The 21,531-nt window shown below is 32.7% G+C and overlaps 2 protein-coding genes and 1 pseudogene across 2 annotated transcripts; all 3 read right to left on the reverse strand.

Annotated features, from left to right (window-relative positions):
- Positions 1-494: 494 nt before the first annotated feature.
- LOC100803404 (uncharacterized) lies at positions 495-4,203 on the reverse strand. Its single transcript, NM_001253112.3, has 8 exons — positions 3,914-4,203; positions 3,449-3,577; positions 3,238-3,329; positions 2,747-2,847; positions 2,420-2,530; positions 1,854-1,962; positions 1,420-1,470; positions 495-891 (listed from the first exon to the last, which is right to left on the reverse strand). Exons 1-8 carry the CDS (start codon positions 4,116-4,118, stop codon positions 811-813), a joined length of 879 nt encoding a protein of 292 aa, NP_001240041.1. The 5' UTR covers positions 4,119-4,203; the 3' UTR covers positions 495-810.
- A 1,181-nt stretch (positions 4,204-5,384) lies between these two features.
- Positions 5,385-11,017, reverse strand: LOC100819600 (protein CLT3, chloroplastic-like; annotated as a pseudogene).
- Positions 11,018-11,931: 914 nt separating this feature from the next.
- LOC100803941 (vesicle-associated membrane protein 711) lies at positions 11,932-15,688 on the reverse strand. The gene is made up of 4 exons (XM_003519463.5): positions 15,011-15,688; positions 14,716-14,906; positions 13,599-13,762; positions 11,932-12,508 (listed from the first exon to the last, which is right to left on the reverse strand). Exons 1-4 carry the CDS (start codon positions 15,225-15,227, stop codon positions 12,421-12,423), a joined length of 660 nt encoding a protein of 219 aa, XP_003519511.1. The 5' UTR covers positions 15,228-15,688; the 3' UTR covers positions 11,932-12,420.
- Positions 15,689-21,531: the final 5,843 nt, after the last annotated feature.

Consider the following 21,531-nt stretch of genomic DNA (forward strand, 5'->3'; position numbering starts at 1 on the left):
ACTAGCACTAATTGGATTTACTATGAAAAGATGAGTTCAATAATCAACTATAACTATTATCAGTTGTTATAATTAATTCCATAAAATAATTTTTATTCAGAATTATTAAGTGCTTTAACAATAATCTGTTTTGTTTAAATTATATAAAAATATTTTTTATACTGAAATGCACAAAAAGGGGGGAAATTATTTCTAATAATTGAGTTTGTTTTCAAAATACTCTACTGTGCTCAAATAAATTAGAATAAGAAAAGTTAATTACAATACAAATACTAATCTAAAAGCTTTTAACCAATAATGTCCAAAATTTTACGAATAAAAAAAAAGCTTTTTATCAACAAATAAGGTTCTTTTTATCACTTTGATAATTTTGTCAAGAAAAACAGCTTGTATGTTTTTTTTATCCGTAGAAATTGAAATAATTCACACATCCTACTCAATCAATTAAGCTAAACTCCTTAGTAAAAAAAATAAAATTAAAGGTACTCAATCAAGGAACCCTTAACCCAGCTATGATTCCAGCCAGGAATAGAGAGCCATAGTATTGAAACTTGGAAGGGAATTACACAGAAAAAAATATGATAAAACAAGTAACAATTACTTGCTGAGAAAATCATAAACCACCTCACAGCCAAGGCCAGCTTCACAAAAAATCTAGCACTTGATATGTAGCCTCTTACTCTTAATCCAAAATAAATACATGTCCGTACCAAGAGAATTCCAATTCCTAAAGGTAACATGGACATCCCACAAAATCTTGCTCTCATGTTCAAAGATAGAAAGAGGACAAGTAAAGGACTACATTGTAAATCAATATGTGGGAACTGATGGATCAACCTGGACAGCATAGGCATGGATTCCCCCAGAAAGATTGTATACTTTCCTAAAACCCTGAAAAGTTCAGCAATCAACAATTCCGACATACATTTCTTTTTTACATGAAAATAAAAAAAGGGGCAAGGGAAAATCAGAAATCATATGGAAAACAACCAGCGTGACATATAAAAAAACATTGTCATCCTACATTGACACCTTGTTCATTAAATTACAAAGAACAAACAATGACCACTTCACTGCAACTTGTGAAAATGAGAATTAATTCCTAAGTTGGTCAAATCCATTTCGAGATACGGACATTGGTGAGCAATAGGTATTAAAAACCATCATGAGATTTTCTTTGATCAAGTTGAAAGTTGAAACTGTTTATCCATTAGTTGTCTACAGTCAAAAGCATTTCTATCTTGAAAGCAACAAACGCATGCAACATGTCTAAAAGTCATACAATTTTACAGTATAACAATAATTGTCTGCATGGCTTGGAAGTTGCATTGTAATATCAGTAAGTAAAACAAATGATGAGGCAAAACACATACACACTTGAACTTGAAGGCCTGACAAAAAGTGGAGGAAAAAAAATACCTGTGACTGCAACCACTTGGCAACTTGTAATGACCGCATGCCATGATGACACTGCATTCAGAAGTCAAGTTATTGAATGCACAGACACACAAAAGAACAAGCCTTTCTAAAATCAGATCCAAATTTAATCATTTTGTGCATTGCAGCAACAAGTTAACTGTGCGGCCAGACAGAATACAATATTAAATATTAAATAGTAAACTATTCTGAAGAAAGATGGATGAATTTAAAATTCAAAATTATTGCTTTCTTAAATATCTCGAAAGAAAGGCCTCTAAAAATTCAAACTTGGACTGCAAAGGCAGGAACCTATTCAAAGAACTCCAGTTTCAATCAATCAATTTAGAGAACAGTAATCAATTGGCATTAGTGGTCTAGTTTCCTGGATATCTTCTAATAGAAATGACATCTTTTAGAAGAAAAACTGCACTTACCAGAACATAAGTATCCTTTTGAGGGTCAAATTTGGTAGTTATTTCAGGCCCCCAGCTTCCAAATTGTCGGAGGGGAAGAACGGTAAATCCTGGCAAAGATGCTTTGGCCCTGTGCATGTTGAGAATGTCATTTAAATGAAGAAAAAACAAATCAGCTACTAAATTAAAATTAAGCAACATAGGAAGATGATTCCAAAAACAACAGAACAAAAGAAAAATAGATGCAGGTAAGTGTAAGAGCTACTAAATGAATATCCCAACCAGTCAAATAAAAGTAGATCCCCTTGCCTTTGAGATGTCAAAAGAGCATAAATATTGAAAATTGAAATGCTCTCAAAACTTTCAATGAACTATATCTTATTTTCACTTTTTTTAAGCTTATTGCCAATCATATCAACTTATAATCAGTCACTTGGTCTATTTACAAATATTTAACCAAATGCTATCAGACAATAATTCATTTCAAGATTTTCAAAACTAATTATGGTTGAAGAAAATATGAGCATACACTTCTTCAGGCTCTCGCACATCAAAACTAATTATGGTTGAAGAAAATATGAGCATACACTTCTTCAGGCTCTCGCACATCAATTAACTGTGCCCCGTCAAAAAAGCTGGGATCTTGAATTTTCACATGCAGCTCATCAGGTTGAATGTCTTGAAGAATTGATTCTTCCCTATCAGGTAAAGTAGAAAATTTACAAGTCATAAGAACACATGTTGGAACTAATAACAACAATCACCAAGCATTATTCCACTAGGCGGTGTTGGCCAATTGGATCAAAACGACACCATTAGGCTCTATCGAAAGCTAAATATTCAATAAATTTTCATTGAAATTAAACACATTTAATCATCCAATTCAGAAGACAGAAACTTAAGCCTGGAAATACCTTTCAGATAAAACCTGAAGCAGGTGCCATCCAAATTTCGTTTTGCAACTTACCACTTTGTTTAAAGGTGCAGTAAATGCAGCCTCCTCAAATTCAGGAACCTGTCACATTTTCACCATCAGACATATTTTCAATCAATCACATAATTGCACTGTTGTAGTAAAATTAAAGGGAGAAAAAACAGCACTTCTAGTTCTGTGACTGTAACCAGATCACTACCTCATCTGCTTCCTCTACAGAATCATACCGCAAAATTATAATCAGTTAAGTTAAATGCAAGAAAAAGTATAATATCTAATTTGTCCCGTTTCTCACCTTCCCAAAGAAAGTTCACAGTAACTGTGTCTTTTCCTCTAACAGATAAAGACAGATTCATTTATCACTGATGAATACCATCTGAAAGCGGTAAAACCGCCTTCAAACAAAGCACAAAAGGTTGCAAATTCAAGTAAAGCCTAAAAACAAGGTTTAATTGAATCTTAAAAGCATACCATTTGTCCCTTTCTGACCCACCCAAGCATCCCTCCTTCTTCTTTGGATGGGCACAGTGAATATTCCACAGCAAGATCACTCAAATCTTCACCTGAACGCACAAAAACAGAGCCTTAAAAAGATAAACTGGAAATAAATAAATATCTTCCAAAACCTAACCCCCACACATCGGTAGGAGAAAAAGAACAGAATTCCCTCAGAGTCATTAACCTGAAGAGATTCTTTGCTGAATATCTAACAGAAGCTTCTGGTCATCTTCTTTGACCAACAAATGCTGCACCAATATCTCCCTTGGCCTATCACCTTCAGCAGCAGCACTAGCCCCAGTGCCATACGAAGCTGAAAAAACAGATTTTTTTTTAAATGAAAAACTACATCTTTTTATGAATTTCTTTTACCATCTTACAAAAAAAGTGTCGATACATAATCTAATGCTATCAGAAACAAAATTCACAAGAAGAAGCATTAAGGGGTTTGCAGAGCACCACTAACCCCAGTGCAATACGAAGCTGAAAAAAAGTTTAAAAAACAGTTTTTTTTTTTAATGAAAAATTACATCTTTTTATGAAATTTCTTTTACCATCTTACAAAAAAAGTGTTGATAGATAATATAATGCAATCATAAACAAAATTCAGAAAAAGAAGCATTAAGGGGGTTTGCAGAGAATGAGGGACCTGTTGCTTTGGGAGGCATGAAGGGCACAAAGGGTGAAAGAGGCAGTGAAGGTGGGTGGAAACGGAAGGTTCTGGGGAAAGATGTGAGAGTGAGAGTGTGAGTGTTGTGAGAGAGGGAAAAGGAGAATAAGATTGAGGGATGGAGGCAAGGTTTTTGGGTTGTGACTCCCACCCTTAACTGACAAACTGATCTCAACATTGACATTGCTGCTATTGCTATTGATATTTGCCTGGCAGAAACAATACACACAACTGGTTTTGACAGATTGATTATATAAACATCGTCTCGTGCTCAAGAGTCAAATGCTATGGACACTTAAATAGTCAAATGCTCAATTCATTTTTTTTTTCTCAGTTTTTTTTTAACTATGATATTGATATTGATAGTAAAAGTGATTAATTTTTTTTTCAGTGAAAACTGTTAGTAGCCAGCACACGGATGAGTATTCCATCTTCTAATACGGGTCTATTTTCTACTTTATTGTTCTATACTTATTGGCGTTCGAACCTTATATCATAGTCAAGAGATATAACTTATATCAATTGTTATCGATTCTTTGTGTATTTTTTATTATTAATCATAGTAATTATTAATGGCTTAATTATTATTTTTTCCTTTCAAATTAGGCTTATTTTTCTTTTTCCCCTAAATTTAATTTATTTTAGTCCCTCAATTTCAAAAAATCTTTTTTAGTTCTTCATTATAAAGAAAAAACCTTAAATTGATTTTGGGTTACTGGATCTTTATTTTTTTTTATGAAAACTATTAAAAGAGCATTTTTCGAAATCAAACGACTAAAAAATTTAAATTTGATAAACAAAAACAAAAACAAAAATGACTCAATATTATTAATCTTTCTTATTTTTTTATTTGCTTAGTCTCTCAAATTTATAATAAGTTTGGTTTTAAAATTAATCTTTTTAGTCATGTAATTTGAAAAAAAAAATCTGTTTTACTCCCTCATTCCAAATATCATTAGAGATTTGACTTACATGTCGTGTTCCTAAATAAAAAATTCTAGTCATTTACATTTTTTTGTCCTGGGTGAATTACTAGTCATTTACATGATAACTCATTCTAATTTTGCATTCTTATTATCCAACCACGTGTTTTTTCTTTTCAAAGTATCCATTGTGAAAGAATTTGGACAAATAACATTTGGGTAGAATGACTAAAACAATTTTTTTTAAAACAGTTACAGAGCCGAAAGGTATTTTTGAATTTTTCATACAATTTTTCTATACATTTTTTGGGTTATTATATTTCTTTTAACTATTATTACTCCTTTAAATTTATTTCATGGGAATTAAGTTCTGCCGGTTATTCCTCCAAAAAAAAAGTTCTACTAGTACGACTTAGTATTTTGGCAAAAAATATCACAAACTTGGCAGTGCTTTTTACCAATTTGTATATACTCAATCACTGTACTTAGTGGTTAAGAACATGTTGCATCCAAATGGTCCAATATCATTTCCCCAGTCAACAAAATGACTTTTATTCTCTATTTACTGTTTTCCTTAGCTTACATAAAAATTGAACTTGGGACCTGTTAGCTATACTCTAGATTCTTTCTTTCTCACTTGAGCTTAGCTCATAAAAAATGCTTACCAACAACTATTACAACTTACAAGAACAACCTATTCCTTTCTCCTTCTTATAGCCATCTCCTAAAAGTGAACCTAGATTAGTTCCTTGTGGTATTGTCCTGTATGCAATGACATGTCAACTCATTCATTCTAGCCTTCCTAGGTGGAAGTTGAGAAGGAAGCACCCGAGGAACCATTTGAAGGGGTACAAGCATAAATGAGTAAGCCCAAAATGAGGATGATGGCCCCAGCCATAAAGCCTGTTGGAAGAGAGGAGGCAACATGTTAGGTGCAGAATTGAAGCTGGCTTCGAGGGCCAGTACCTCCAGAAGCTTAAGAGAAAGAAGAGAGAATTACGCAAGGGAAGTCTTATTTCTTGTGCTTGATTGATTATTTACATGGCTATTTATAAGAGTTCCTAGTAACAGAATTTGTACTCTTCTGACTACAGGAATATTCTATACGGTTATACTTGTCTAGCTAAGGGGGACAAGGTACAATCAACCTGAGTATGGTGTATGGTGTCAAGCTGAGCTGATGTTGTTTCCCAGATTACCCTTACGCGTAGTCCTTCAGGTATGTAGGCCTAGTAACCTTTCTTTTGGGCTTCTCTGCTATCTGTACCTGTTGATCCTGCTTCTGCACCTCTTGATCTTGCTTCTGCTCCTTAATGCCCTTGCTTCCTGGTGTTATGTTTGCTGTTCCTGATATGCTATCACAACACCAAGGTATGGCAATTGCATGGTGAACACATAGATGGATATTGGGACTGCCACAAAGCCAAATTGCATTAGTTGGGTATGTCTCATAATTTCGCATTAGCATGTATTTGTATTGGGGGAAAATAACAAATATTTCATCATAACTCTCCTCCCTTGGTTTCCCAAATTCCAGAGCAAGGTGGGAATATAAACAAGAAATTCTTATATGGTTTTGAATGACCATGTGTTCATGGTTTCAATCAATCTTCACTTGACACACAGTTTAGTTTCATTAAATCTTTCCTGTAAATTGAAAAATTCGGCTATATATATCATGTAGAAATTAGTGGGGACCATGGATACTTCCATGATTCCGGCCAATCTTATCATAACATGTAACCAAGTTTCATTAACTCTTTCTAATAAATTGAAAATTTCGAATACTAGTCACATAAAGATTAGTTAGGACCATGGACATATGTTGGTCGAAGACCATTCAATAATTGCACCAATATGAACTTCAGTACAGTTATTCTCGGTGAAACAATTCGCATACCTGAAAATGTGGAAGCAAGACAAGATACAACAGCTGAAGAGATCTTCAGGAGATGAAGCAATGCAATATTGAAACCTATGTTTACAATAATAAACAGCAGAGGAAGCAGAGGGGCACCATCACATCCTGGAACCATAAATCAGTTTCTTTCATTACAATTATCATTAAACTAAGAATAGAAAATGGGAATTTTAAGTCAACTCATCAAACAGGTAATTGCACTTCTTCTAGAAATTTTACATGCAGGCAATCTTGCCTTGTATAAGAGACAGATGATCTAGGTAATCTTGCCAGTATGGTAACGTGCTTAAAATTGGGAGTGAAATATTTAGGAATGACTTTTCACACAATTTTTTTCATAGCTCATTCCTGAAATTTTCACCCTCATTTTTAAGTGGACACCAAACTTACCACTAGACGATATGACAATATGAAAAGGAAATATAGCTTACCGCTTGTTAATGTACCAACATCTAGGAAGCAGGCTGCACCATCTTTAAGGTAGTTTGGTAGTTGACTGAGGGGATGCCCCATAATTTTGACAAGAAGGGAAGAAGAAGGCATACGAATAGTGCCTACACTAAGCATATATTCTTGCATTTAGACGACTAAAATGCATTTATATAGTAAACACTTAATTGTAATCCAAAAGATGAATATATTTCATGAAAGATTGCAGGACACCTACTTGGAAAGCGGATCCGTATGAATTGACAACAAAAAGGTCCATACAACAACCTCCCTATTTCAGATAATATTGAATACTGATTAGTATATTCCATGTCAGGAAAAAAATGTCAGGTTTAAATAGGACTAGTTTAGCAGCATGCATCTGAAAAGTGTGGTTTGGAAGCACAATTAAGTGAAAGTTTTACGTATACTACAATTCAGTAATATTGTTCTCTGCATTATAGTTTGAGACACATGTGCTTGTGAGTGCAGCAGAAGTGTTATTGCATAATTCAGGTTGTCAAATGGCCTAAGAAGAGCATTGAAAGCCATAATTATCATAGACATGAATTAAAACAATTCACTATTGTGCGAACCTTCAGTTTTCGGGATGAATCCAAAAAGATTATTTCCTGCAAAGTATGAAAAGGGCAGTGTAACTGTAGAGAAATAGTTTGAAAGTTGGGGGGAATAGAAAAACTCAAAATGTTGGAAGGCGAATTGATTCTCAACATACAAATAATGAACAGATAAAACAAATTAAACCATGATAACCATCAGCACGGTTTCAGCCGCTTGGAGGAAAAATGAAACTATCATCAAAAGACTCCAAAACATACCACCTTCCTTTAATGAATTCCCAGCACCAGCTCCACTACAATAGTAAACAAAGGTACAAATAAGAAGGCCTTAGAAAGTTAACACAAATATCATATAGCTTGTACCAGACTCAGATACTTTATAATAGTAACATACATTTACAATGTTTATTCAACATGCCTTAGGAGAGAATTCTGTCAGTCCAAGAATTTTGACGTTGTTGTCCAGCATGAAACATGTAATTAACTTATTAACATTTGAAATCATTATGTTATATTTCATGTTTAAAATCATTAGGATTAAGTGAAGTTGTCTCGTAAGTATTTGAACAATACCTCATTAATTAAGGTATGTCACATGAGACTTTCCAATAAAGTAGTTTTTTTACCAACAAGCAACAATTTCTTAGACTTCAGAGTTTAAAGAAGGTTAAAATATATTTTTCATCTCCATAAATATGAAAATGTTCAGACTTCATTTCTATAAAAAATTTAGTCCGTTTTTATCCTTACAAAATTGAAATGTTCCTTTTTTGGTCGGGAACAAGATTTGGACAGCAAAACCTACATGCATTATTTTTTTACATCAGTTATATGCACAATCAATATAAAAAGTCACATTTACATCAATTATAAGCTTAACCAATGTAAAAAATCATTATCGTAAGTTCGAATTTATCCAAACCTACTTTTGGGTCAAAAAATGACACCTCAATTTTGTGAGGACAAAAAACATAATAAAAACTTTACAAAGACAAATTTCAAATATTTTTATATTTACGAGTAAAAAAACATATTTTAACCTTTGAAAAACAAACCTAATAGAGTAATAGTATCATTAAATCCATTTGTTTGACTACTAATAATAATTGTGACAAGATGCCTAGACTTTCAGAATTAGTTTGTTGACAAAATCGTTTGTAGACCATGTTCATTACTGTAGCATCATGGTTCAACAATGCATCCTTTTTGACACTCATAACCTGAGTCACCATGGTCTAAGATCTTTAATAAAATTAGATGTACTACTGACCTTGCTTCAGTAACAACTACACCAATGGTTACAAGAAAGCATCCGAGTAATTGGTTGACTTCATATCTTCTCCCAAGAAAAATAAATAATTGACAGGAGTATTTGTCACACTAGAAAAGTCTGCAAAAGAATAGGTTAAAAGTGTGTTTGGACGAGGAAATTTAAAATTCTGATAAATTTTAAATTCTAAAAATTCTAAATACTTCAATTGAAATTTTTTTATTTTCAAAATTTTGTGTTTGAATAAAAAAAATTAAAATTGTGAGAATGAAAGAAAATGAATGCAAAGAGAAGAGAAGATATGATTGGTTTGCTTCCAAAGAAAAGAATATTGATGCGGCATGGGAAGTTGTAGGGAGACCGGGACACCACGGCTTACACGACCACACCCGACAACATTCAGTCAATAGCGCAAGACGTGACCCAGACCCTTCGTTGCGTGATGGATAGCAACGCCTGCTCTCCTGACTGGCGGGTGCAATTCTACGTGTTCCCATACGCCTACACTCGGTCGATGCTCCACAAGTTCAGACGGTGTTTCTTGCATATGAGGATTATCGATGTGAGGGAAACGTCACGAATTCAAGAATGACATTTCGAAACTTTCAGGTGTAAGAGAAAATGAAGGTTAAAAAGAAAATAAGCTAACATTTTAAAAGATTCTTCTGTTAAGAAGATAATTTTAATTTATTACCTTTTAGAAGGAAATTGAAATTTCACATTTTTAGTTGTTTAAAATTTTGTTTTAAAATTCCAAAAATTCAAATTTTTCATAAAAAAACATCCATGAATTTTAGATCACAGAAATTTAAATTCTCTGATAAATTAATTTTCTCGGTAAAAATTCTCTATCCAAACACACTCTAAATTAATTACCCAACTTTATTTTACATTTTACTAAACACCTACACAAGTTGTAAATATATGAGCTAAACACATATTATCATCCTCTAGAGCAATCACGCAGATGCAAGAGTAACAGGAATTAAGAATATATGTATGCCAGATTCAGACTCTGACCATTATCGTGGAGAAATAAAATTACACAACTAAAAGATAATATATATTCTTAGCATCTCTAACTATAGCAGTCCAAGGTGCATTACCCTCCAGCATCAGCATCATTATTTATGCTGTACATTGTCAACACTGAAAGTATAAGCATTGTAGAGACTATAACAATTTATTACAAAATAATGAGATATTAAATAAGAGTATTTTAGTCTACTTCTATGAAATATTCTTTAATCAATGTTACACAGTTGCAGTCTGAGTATACACATTCCACTCTAAATCTATGAAGCAAACTAACACCAACAAAATTTCCATTAACGGCCTACTGTATACTATATAGTATGAATATCATATCAGTGCATCATCGCAAAATAAAACAAACTTGATGTAGTGATGGAAGAAATTAGAATGAGTTGAAAATGTGATTCAAAAGGGTGCAAAGTTAGTTACCTCCTGCGGCCATTCCAGTGGCAGCAGCAAGAGCCTCCAACAGACCAACAACTATAAATGGAGCCTTCGGAGTATCTAACATCTCATCAGTAACTATGCCCGCATGGTGTCGAATATACAAAATCGCAAAGTACACTATTACATATCTGTAATAAACAATAATATACAACATCAATCATTCAGTGCTTAATGTTTCGAATTCAATTCCCTTTCTTGTTGCCTACATTTCATATTGAGATTAATTTAGATATACTTTTCAATTAAGTCTGTCGCAATCACCCAAATCAACATTTGACCATAAAATCACCTTCAAAAAAAGGAAACAATTCTTGGACACGGAGTGCCCAAAAGGTTTGCACAAAACCATGTGATGATTTTGCCCAAAAAAATTACACAACAAAGAGAGAATTAAAAATGAGAAATAAAATAATTAACGTGACCAAAAAAGATAAAAAAATATATAAAAAGTATAAATAATATAAATTTTATATTTTATTCACCATACTAAAAAGAAAGCTTTGGCCAATACATCTCCAGGGAAGGGTTTACAAGTAATAACAAGAAAGCTACATTTAACTATTTAATTGTCAACATTTATAGATTCCACTAGCAAAAAAAATATTTATAGACTCCATGACAATAAATAAACTATATAAGTGATTTTGATATCAAATTTAATTCAAAATCTTAAAAAACATTAAATTTGTTGATCATTTTTACTTCCTTACTCAATATGTTGATTTTTATTTAATGTAAGACTCTTCTCGCTCACTTATCATTTTATGGAAATGGGATTACAGTAGATAGTTATAAAAAAGAAATGGACTAGCATTAGCATAATGTTACCTGTCTATTACCATCCCAAACACCATTCACTAAAAGTGCATTACCAGACGTACAAGTAGAGCAGGTACTTTTTCTTTCCAGTAAAAAAAAAAAGTAGAGCATGTACAATATGTCATACAGAATGAATTTCCATTCTCAGAAACAATATAATTAATAACTTTTAAGTTTCAGATTATCTATTTCTTAAAACATATTTTGCGGAATATTTTTTTACTAAATTGGTCCTAACTGCTATTCATATAGTCCATGTTTGGTTCAACTTGTTTTAATAATTTTTATGTAATATTGTGTAATAACTTTTGAAAAAGGAATTATTTCCTCAAAATTAAGTTAAACTAACTTGCAAGTTGCAATACGAAGACAAAAATGACATAAATTACTAAAACCATAGATCAGATTATCAGAAACGTTGTTGCTGATTATAATGGCATGGGTCTCTCACATCACAATCACTTTTCTTTGGACCATTTCAGAATCACCAACCCGAAGAGAAAACAAAGTCACGAACCTTAATACTTCACAGTTAACACTTGACGCATAAAAAAGGTTAAAACAGAAAAAGATAAATTTAAGAATATATACATTAAGCTTATGCGGTTCACATGCATCAACTGGACAAGAGAACCTGGCCGAGCAGTATAAAATCTCCCTTCACTAAGCTATGAAGGGACAAATGGAATTTAAGGTTTACCCTTCTCCCTCTTGAACAAGAGAACATCCATGACACGTTGACAACCTCACGCTGCAACACTATACATCAATCAAAATCTCAGCCATTTTCTGGTTCAATCCAAATCTTTGGGCTGGTAGGAGAATACAATAAATAACATGATACAATAGTTTTTTTTTTGCCCCTCAAGTCTCATAATGAAAAATACAACCCAAAACACTTGAATCTATTACAAGAAATTTACTAGCACAAAAGTGGACAACCCAGAAATTAAGTTGAAGAAATGGGAGTCTGCATAACAATGGCAGATAAAAAAGAAGTGACCTCTGCAAGCTGAAGAAGACAAGAAAGCACACATAAAATTCACTTGCCAATCCTTCACTTAAAAACAAGATGGTAGCGCAGGCCCATGGCAAACAAATGCCAATACAACATAAACTATCACTAGTAGGACGACTATAAGTGCAATCCTGCAACATGCAATCAATTTAGTCAGTGAGACCCAAAAAACTGAGCATAATCATAGCTAAAGATTGATTAATTGTATTATGAAGTTGTATGAAGGAAACAAGTTTGTTGCCTACTATTTGAAATTATTCTAAAAGTACGATAGTAGAGATAATTCAAATTTTACTTAATTGAACTCTCTCACCACACAAATACTTACATTAATTAATACTATTGACATGTTGTAAGTTAGAAATCCTCACATAGCCCTTCCACTTAAGGGTGTTCAAGTAAGGGCCCATTTGTTATTTTGTTGGATAGAATTGATTTTGAACCATTGGACATAATTGGAATATGTCCAAATTAATAACCATAGAATTATATTGGTACACGTGTTTTTGTTAGAAAGTGCATGACATGAGTTTCCAACACCAAAACAGAGGCTATATCTAAGTTTGAAACTGTCTCATTTATTTCTCCATTACTCAGGTGTGCAATAGTTTCTGAATAAACTTTTTGGTAATTTTGGTGAGAAATGGGTGTGTTCTAGTGTTGCAGTACAAGTGTGAGGTGAAGTTCTACATCGAATAAAAGTGAAAAAATTGAGTACCATATAAGTGAGGAGAAAACCCATAAACCTAGGCCTTAAGGTTTTGGATTAAAGTGTGATATCAAGTTCCCTTATGTAGTTGCTCATGGTTCATTGGTGTAAATCTTCCTCCAACCTTCTTCACTTCTACATCTTCTAGTCTTCCTTTCTCTAATAATTTTTCTTCTTTTATAATTTAATAAAAATTTAACAGTGGAATTATTCTATCAAGAAAAATGTTTTGGCACATTGGGAAGTTTTTGCCAACACTTCAAGTTCCAACCTAGAACCTCTACCTTAATCCCCACACAACCAACAACCTAAGTTTAAACCCAGGTGGTTTCCATCAGAATCCTATCAAATAATTATCTATTTACTCTAGATGATTCCAAGGGTATTGGCACATATTCCATTTATTTATGAATATAAAAAGGATGGAGAAAAGGTTTCAGATTCATTCAAGAGACTGCATTTTTTCCTTATAAGTTCAACTAATAAGACTGAGGTTTAGATCAAGAATATACGTAAGCTTGACATTTCTCCACCAAACAGTGCTTCTGAAGCGACGAGCTTGTTTCCTGAAGCGAAATGTGTTTCCTTGCATATTAGCAGTTTTATCGACCAGCAATTCCAACCGATCACCTCTATCTAAAACTTTGTCAATATTTTCTATCATGACATTCCGTACCTGTTAAAGAACCCAAAAGAAAATAGAACACCCATGAGAACAGCACAAGTGAATCAAACAAACATAAGGCCCAATTCGGATAAACTTCTCAACAAACACTTATGAGAGAAGAAAATAAGGAGGTAAAATAAATCAAGCTTCTCCCACAAGTTAAAATGAACTTATAGTCTGATACACCTTAACTTTTAAAAGCTCTCTTATAATATCTTCTCTAAAAGCTAAAGTGCGTGACTAGATTTTAACTTGAAGGAGAAGTTTGGTTTATTTTATTTCTTAAATCTTTGCCTGCTATGCAAGAGTATAGCAAATTACAAATTCTGTCTTAGTAGAGCATGTATTTTATTACTATTAAATTGAAGTAGTTAATGGTGGGGTTACCATTATCTTTTTTGGTAACAAATATGTGTTCCTAAGAAAAGCAATTTGTCCATTTTTTCGGGGTCTGGAAGGGGCGTGGAAACACATAAGAACTCTTGAATTGAAATGGAAAAATAGATGTAACTCCAATTATTTCGGAAATGGTAAGATCTTTGGCACAAGAACGCAAGAGGAGGGGTTGATCCGTATCATCTTGACTTGGTGCCTATTTCTTCTCTTATTAAAGTGCTTATATAAAAGCTTATCCAAACATCCAAACTAGACACAAGTATAAAATGTAAAATTCAAAGTGTATATCAAATAGAAATGCTTCTCATTAGTCATTATTAGATGTATTTGTCCCATTACTTATAAATTTAATGTCTATATTACATTTCTAAGGAACAATTATCTTGTTCATTGAACTTAGGCAGTGTTTGAATAGCTGAAAAAGTAAGAACAGAACTGAAGTTGAATTAAATGCAATTATACTAGTTATTAACTTATTAATTATCATTGTTAGGATTGTTCAGCCACACACTCACCGGCGCAATTAGTTCTCAATTTTCAATTACAACATAAAATCGATACGATACCTGAGACATTTCACCTTTGAGACGATTGATCCTATCGGCGTTAGGATCACTGGAGTAATACTCCATTTGCTGACTCAAAACCCTAGAGAACTCCTCGTTCATCCCGTAAGGCTGAGCGGAGTGAACGGCGCGTCCGTAAGTCCGCACGAACTTCTGATGAATATCCTCAAGAAACGCAAAAGGAATTCGCCCTAAAGAAAAATCAGTTCAAAAACAAAAAACGAAAAAATTAGGAATTAAAACGATTAGGAATTGAGCTGAAGAGAAGAGAATAGAACGGATCGGGAAAACGAACTTCCGGCGGTGTCGTCGGCCATGCAGAGAACGGTGAGTCCATCGGTGCGTTTAACATGGAAGATGTAGCGATCCTGAGAGTAAGAAACGTGCGTGTCGTTGTTGCCGGGGATTTTTTCAAGGATCTGACGCGCGATTGCGCTGGCGTTGGTGGTGGTGCCGCTGAACTCCGCCAGCACCACCGATCCACGACCAACCAGCGCGTACAGAATCCCCATTCGGTTTCGGATCGGAGATTAATTGAAGGAAGGAACTATCCACTTCGACACACACAAAACCCTTTTCTTCTTCTTCTTCTGTTCATCCACTGTCACTTTCTTCTTTACTTTTTTCCTTTTACCGCCACTAATCATTCCAATTTAATTTTTCACTTTGGATTTTAAAATTGCCTTCACACCGCCTTTCTAATAACCAAAAACTGCTTTCCCCCGCAACTACAATTTACTCTTCAAAATTTACATTAAAAAAAAATTACTCTTCAAAATTGTTAATTTAATGTTGATTTAATATTTTCTTCTTTTTTTTTCTTACCAATACTCTTCAAAATTTACAAATCACTGTGTATGTAATCACTAATATACTAGTAGAAATCCTTATTAGTTTCCTCCCGTTTTCACAAGATGAATGAATCCCTATTAGTAGAAATCTATATTTTTCTTGCAAAATTTGTAATGTTCGAATAATGTTTTCAAAATTTTCAGTAACTTAAACATGGAGACCAACTAGATTCCGGAGCAATACGGCGTGAAGACTTTTCATTCGGGCCAAAAAAAAAGGAAAATCAAATTGGATTGGAATCACACTACCACAAATGAAAGGAATGGGCTTTTCGGAAAACTATGGGTGCAACAAGAAGCAATGATAGGAGTGTACGAAGCTTTAATCCAAATAAAACAGGATTCAGGACTTTCGGACAACTTTTTTAAAAATAGTTTTTGCTAAATCCACTCCCTTTTTATGCTAAGTACATTTCCGTTTCTTTTGATTTTTTTATTTTTATATATACCTTTTATACCCATAACGTTCATACATAACCGTTATTTCAGAATGTACTTTTAGGAACAATTTTTGTTTTTAACATTCTGGAAAAGTACTTTTTAAAATATATTTTTTGTGTTTTGAAAAGTACTTTCTAAAATGTTAAAAATAAATATGTGTTTTGAAAAGTACTTTCCAAAATATTTTTTTGTGTTTCAAAAAGTATTTTATATATGACACTTTTTATAAAATGATGAAAGTTTAAATTTAGTAGGTACTAGCTTTTAAGTTTATATATGTCAACAAAGAGAAAAAAAAATCAATTTTATAAATTTATTGGGCTTAAGTAGAAAATAGAAATACTAACCCCTCTTCCCCAGGAAAACTAAAACTCAAATATAGTTGAGTTTGGATCCACTAGTGGATTCAATATGATAGGAATAAGAGACAAAAAAAAAAAACTTATAATACTTGCTTGTAATTTTTGGTGAAGTGAGAGGCAAGAGGGAACATTTGCTCTCCCTCACATGTGAATGGGTTTTCTAGTGAATTCAACTTTACCTAACCACTTCTTCTTATAGAGCACTTGTTTTTCCATATATATATGGTCATATATTGAGTCTCCTCCTTGCTGGTTCAAAAATCTTGAGCAAGGGTTAGGGAATTTTATTTCGAGTTCCGATTTCTATATATGAAATGAAATTGCCAATCTTACAATTATACTTGAATGAGGCATGATCCAATTGTAAGATTGTAAAGAATCAGCTTGATTAAAAGCTGTATTGATGAATCACTCAATCTCTTAACAACGGCTTAGAGAAAGGACAGTTAACTCATTCGTGCCTCCTATGGCTTTAAACATTTAAGGGATGACACTTTCACATGATTGTGGCAGTGATGGCAAAAGTACTTCTCAATAATTTTCAGAAATTACAGCCAGAACTTGGAGCATCTTCCAAAGGTACATTTGATAATTGAAAGCCACTTTCAGTATGTATTTAACATTATTATATCAAGCTTAGGAGTTAGGAGCATCCAATTGATGAGGAAGTTGATCTGTCCTTCATACCATGAAAATATAAAACTTCCCTTTTTGCATCTAGATTTTTTTGCCACATTTACCTTGATGGCAAACCCCATCATGGGCCATATTAGGCATCTTCACATGGTATTGTCCTTCCTCACAAAGCATTAGAAAACAAGATTTTATTAGCTCCTTTATCCCCACATTCACACAGCTAGCTCCTTCCTATGTCCAATTACTTAATTAACATCCCCATATAAGTCCAACCCCACTGCATGCCTGACTCAATGATTTTGTGATTTTCAGGAAATAGGCCATATAACATTAAGACTTAAGAGTTACTTGTTCAAGCTAATTCTCAAATATTCATATTCCCACTCTATCTTCAGTATCTACTAGCTTTAAATCCCTCATCAATCTGTCTAATGCTATCTTCCATTCATCAACAGATTCTGGAGCAAAGACTGTGACTCCTCTTCATACAATGAATATGATTAAATCTTGCTATGGCCCTCCATTGAAGTACATGCATGTCTCTGGCATTTTCACCTAAGGGCATCTTTTACAACAAGACATTTTGTATCAAGAAATCCATGAATACAGAATATGAATACAATACCATGCGGACATAAGGATAAGATAAATAGTACAAGCTGTAGGACACGATATACAGATACAATTTGTAGTACATAATATAAGATTAGTATAAAAATAACATAAAAATATAAATAATCCATGATTTAATTAAAAGGAAGTACGTATGAGTTTTTGTGAACATTTACTAAACGTTATAATTATTATTTTTTCTAATGAAACGTTATAATTATTTACTCATCATGATTTCGTGCCATCTATATTATATTAGAATTAAGTTTCGGGAAATAAAAGAAGATAATATATAATCGTAAAATACGGTTAGGAGTATCTAAAATTTCCAACAAAAATACAGCACTACTATTTTGAAATGTTCCTGATTAGTTAAAAATTTCTTCACGTAGAATGTATATATATCACTGAGATACTGTTGGGTCAGTGAGAAACATGTTTGTTTGTACTTATTTTTCATGCATCAAATGTAATAAAAACAAAAGCATGTGCAACAGAGAAAAATTAAATTATACGTATAAAGGTGGAATGCAATAGTAATATACGGGTATGTTGTTCATATGGATACTTAGGTTATCGATTATTATTATTATTATTATTATTATTATTATTATTATTATTATTATTATTATTATTATTATTATTATCACAAAACTCTTTCTTTTAAGTGAATTAAGAAATGCACTTTTGTTTCGTGAGTAATGAATGATTTTGATAAGGGTCGTAGGAGGAAGAAACAAAAAATATCTACCATCTTCTCTTCTGTTTACGTGAAAACTATATATATATATATATATATATATATATATAGCTTCTTTATATACACACATATATAAGACCACCATGATGGTTCCAAGTAATCATGGTGACAAGCAGCTGAAAGTATCCAATGAATGCTAAAATAGGAAACCATAATGAATCTTTGAATCCTCAAGTTTATTGGCAGATAGTCATTGCAATGCAAGTATATAACATGGTAATTAATATGAAGTACCAAAGAAGGACTACGTGTGTATACCTAAAAGAAAAAACGAAGGACTACGTGACCTTTTGACTTTTCAGAACTAGAAATTCATAATTGAAATTAATTATATTGTTCATCTCCTGATCATCCTTGCGATTTTTCAGACTGAATGTTGCTGCCTCAATCACCCTTGTGAGAAAGGTTTCTTTCTATATGGGTCACATGTGGCGTAAGTTTTAAGTGACATTATTGTTTATTGGACAATGGCCGTCTATGGAATCAAAGCTTTTCGATACAATCTGGTTAGCTAACATCGGAAAAACATGACGACATGTCTTCTTCAAACATTTTTTAAGTGATCCTCAAAATATTTAATTAAAAAATAAAATATTATATTTTATATTTTTTTGTCTTAATTCTCTTATTTATAGAAGCTTCTTTTATTTTACTATTTCAAAATTCCATCAAGAACTAAATAAAACATAAAAAATTATTTTCGTCAAGAATTGAATTTAATTTATAAATGATTCAATCTCAATTTTAACACATTAATTACTATTTATATGTAATCACTCCATCAATTATTTTCTTGGTATAAAGTGATAAGATTATTAAAAAATAATTACGTCATATAGAATTATGATTTATGAATTGTAGGCCTGTTTATGCTTATTTTGCACTTAAAAATGCGTATGTGATCTTTCTATGTTTATTTCCTTTCTAATAATTTTTTATGCTAAAATATTGGGACCATTCATTTCTAGGGGGGATCGGTGGCGGGGCATAAGATTGGTGGTGGCCACGGGGGTGGCAATTCCCCCCCAATGTCACTATTGCAAAAGGCAACATGCCATTTAGAAAGAAATTTTACATTTCTCAGTAATCATGATGATCCAAAAACGTAAGTCATTACAATTGATATTAAATGGGAACTCTGAGAGGAGAAAGAGCAAGTTAATTAGAGGTAATAGCAATGTGCATGGCTAGGTACTTGACAACGTGTACATTGTACATTGTATGAGATCAAAGATGTGGCTAGCTAGGGAATGGCAGTCACAGGCATCCCTCTCTGTTGGGCAAAGGCAAACTATTATTCTACTTCTTGTATGCACAAGGTATCATCAAGCTCTAGCACCAGACACATGATCAACAATATTTCTGAAAAGATATTTAATTTGGTATTCATATGCTATTTAACATCTAAAAATATATTATGACGTAGTACAAGAATGTGTTACTAAATTATGCTATTTATCATGGTTTTGGCATTGCGCATTCCTACCCACTTTGACCTACAGCCATTGATAAAATGGACTACCAATTGATCCTAGTTTTTCTTTAGTACAAGAATGTGTTACTAAATTATGCCTTGTAATTCATTGCAGCATTGAAATATAAACTTATTTATAATTTGGTTTGCATGTATTGGCAATGAATTTGGAATTTGGACCACCGTGATATATAAAAAAAGGCCAAGGAGAGATGGTGGTGTGAGAATGTGATGGGTTGGGTGGTGACACGAAAAAAGGTACCCAAAAGACAAAGTCTAGCAAATGTAAGTGTAATCTCATTCATTCATTCATCGTTTCCTTGTTCTAACCGAACCAGACAAATTGTCCAGAGCAGCAATTCCACCGGCTACCTTCACAACCGGTCACCCCCTCAACAATTCTGTCCCATGTTACTTCTTTTCTGCCATCACACGAGGCAAAATGCCAAGTGCGAAATGAGACAAACAAAGACCAATGAAATGCTCTTATCACAATGTCACGCTCTTTATTTATTTTTAATATTTATATGTATGTATGTGCAATGGGTTTGTTGCAGTGAAAGCTAAGCTTCAATAAATGGACCATTTTTACTTTGACAACTTCTTTCATAATGAAAAGACCTGAAAAATACAAAATAAAGAAGGGGAGATGGCTCTAATACAAAGCCATAATTATGACTACGTGCTGTTTCTTTTTCATTCCCTTTTTTCCTTTCTTTTTTCTATAAAAAAATGTGTTATTGGCATTGATTAAAAAAAAAGGAAAAATAATATCCACTTGAACTGTTCAAAATTATTTCTATAAAAAAGGAGTTGAAATAAGATAATAGATTATTCATCATCCTCTGGGCATTCTCACACTTTTCGAGTGTGAATTAATAATCCTCTTTGAATTTTGATATACTAAATCAATTTTGATACTATTGATATTGTTTTCCTTTAAAAAAACAAAGAGACATCACGTGCAAACATTTTATCTTTGCTTTGAACAGGTTTCTTATTGTATTTTACAACTTTAATGTGACTTTAAAATTTAAAATTACACGATGCTCTTAATCATGATACAGTACTATATTTGAACCTCATAAATTAATTAGTGCCTTAATTTCTTTAGTTGTCACAATAGTAATACTTACTTCGAACTTCCTAATTTTACAAAAAAATAAAAAATACTACTCCTTTTATAAGTTAGACCCAAAACATCCCTTTGTTGCATTAAATTGATCATAAACACCGTGGTGAACATATTTGGAATTACCCAAGTTCAAATCCATTTCATCATAAACCAGATTTTTCTCCTTTTAAACAAACTAATAAAAAAATATAAAAGCATGCGAATATGGGATACAGCATGTTCTAGGTGTTTCATCATAGAGCTTAGAGGCTCATGTGCAGAACAGAAGAGGCAATCACGGAATAACAGGGAGATATTGCTCCCTACATTATCTCAAACTATTTTTTCCACCGCAACTCTACCGATTCGTAAAATTAAAATCATTTTCATCCTAAATTAATGAAACTGACACTAATTTTAAACTTAAAACTGAAATGGTTTAATAACGACGCGTTACTATCAAACATAAAAGTTTTTACATCCTTGACTCATCACATATCATTATTATTGAATAGTAATTTTAAGAAAAAACTACTATAAAAGTTGCTAAACTTATAATATATGAT

The sequence above is a fragment of the Glycine max genome, chromosome 2 (genome assembly GCF_000004515.6).
Source record: "Glycine max cultivar Williams 82 chromosome 2, Glycine_max_v4.0, whole genome shotgun sequence".
Classification (NCBI taxonomy): domain Eukaryota; kingdom Viridiplantae; phylum Streptophyta; class Magnoliopsida; order Fabales; family Fabaceae; genus Glycine; species Glycine max.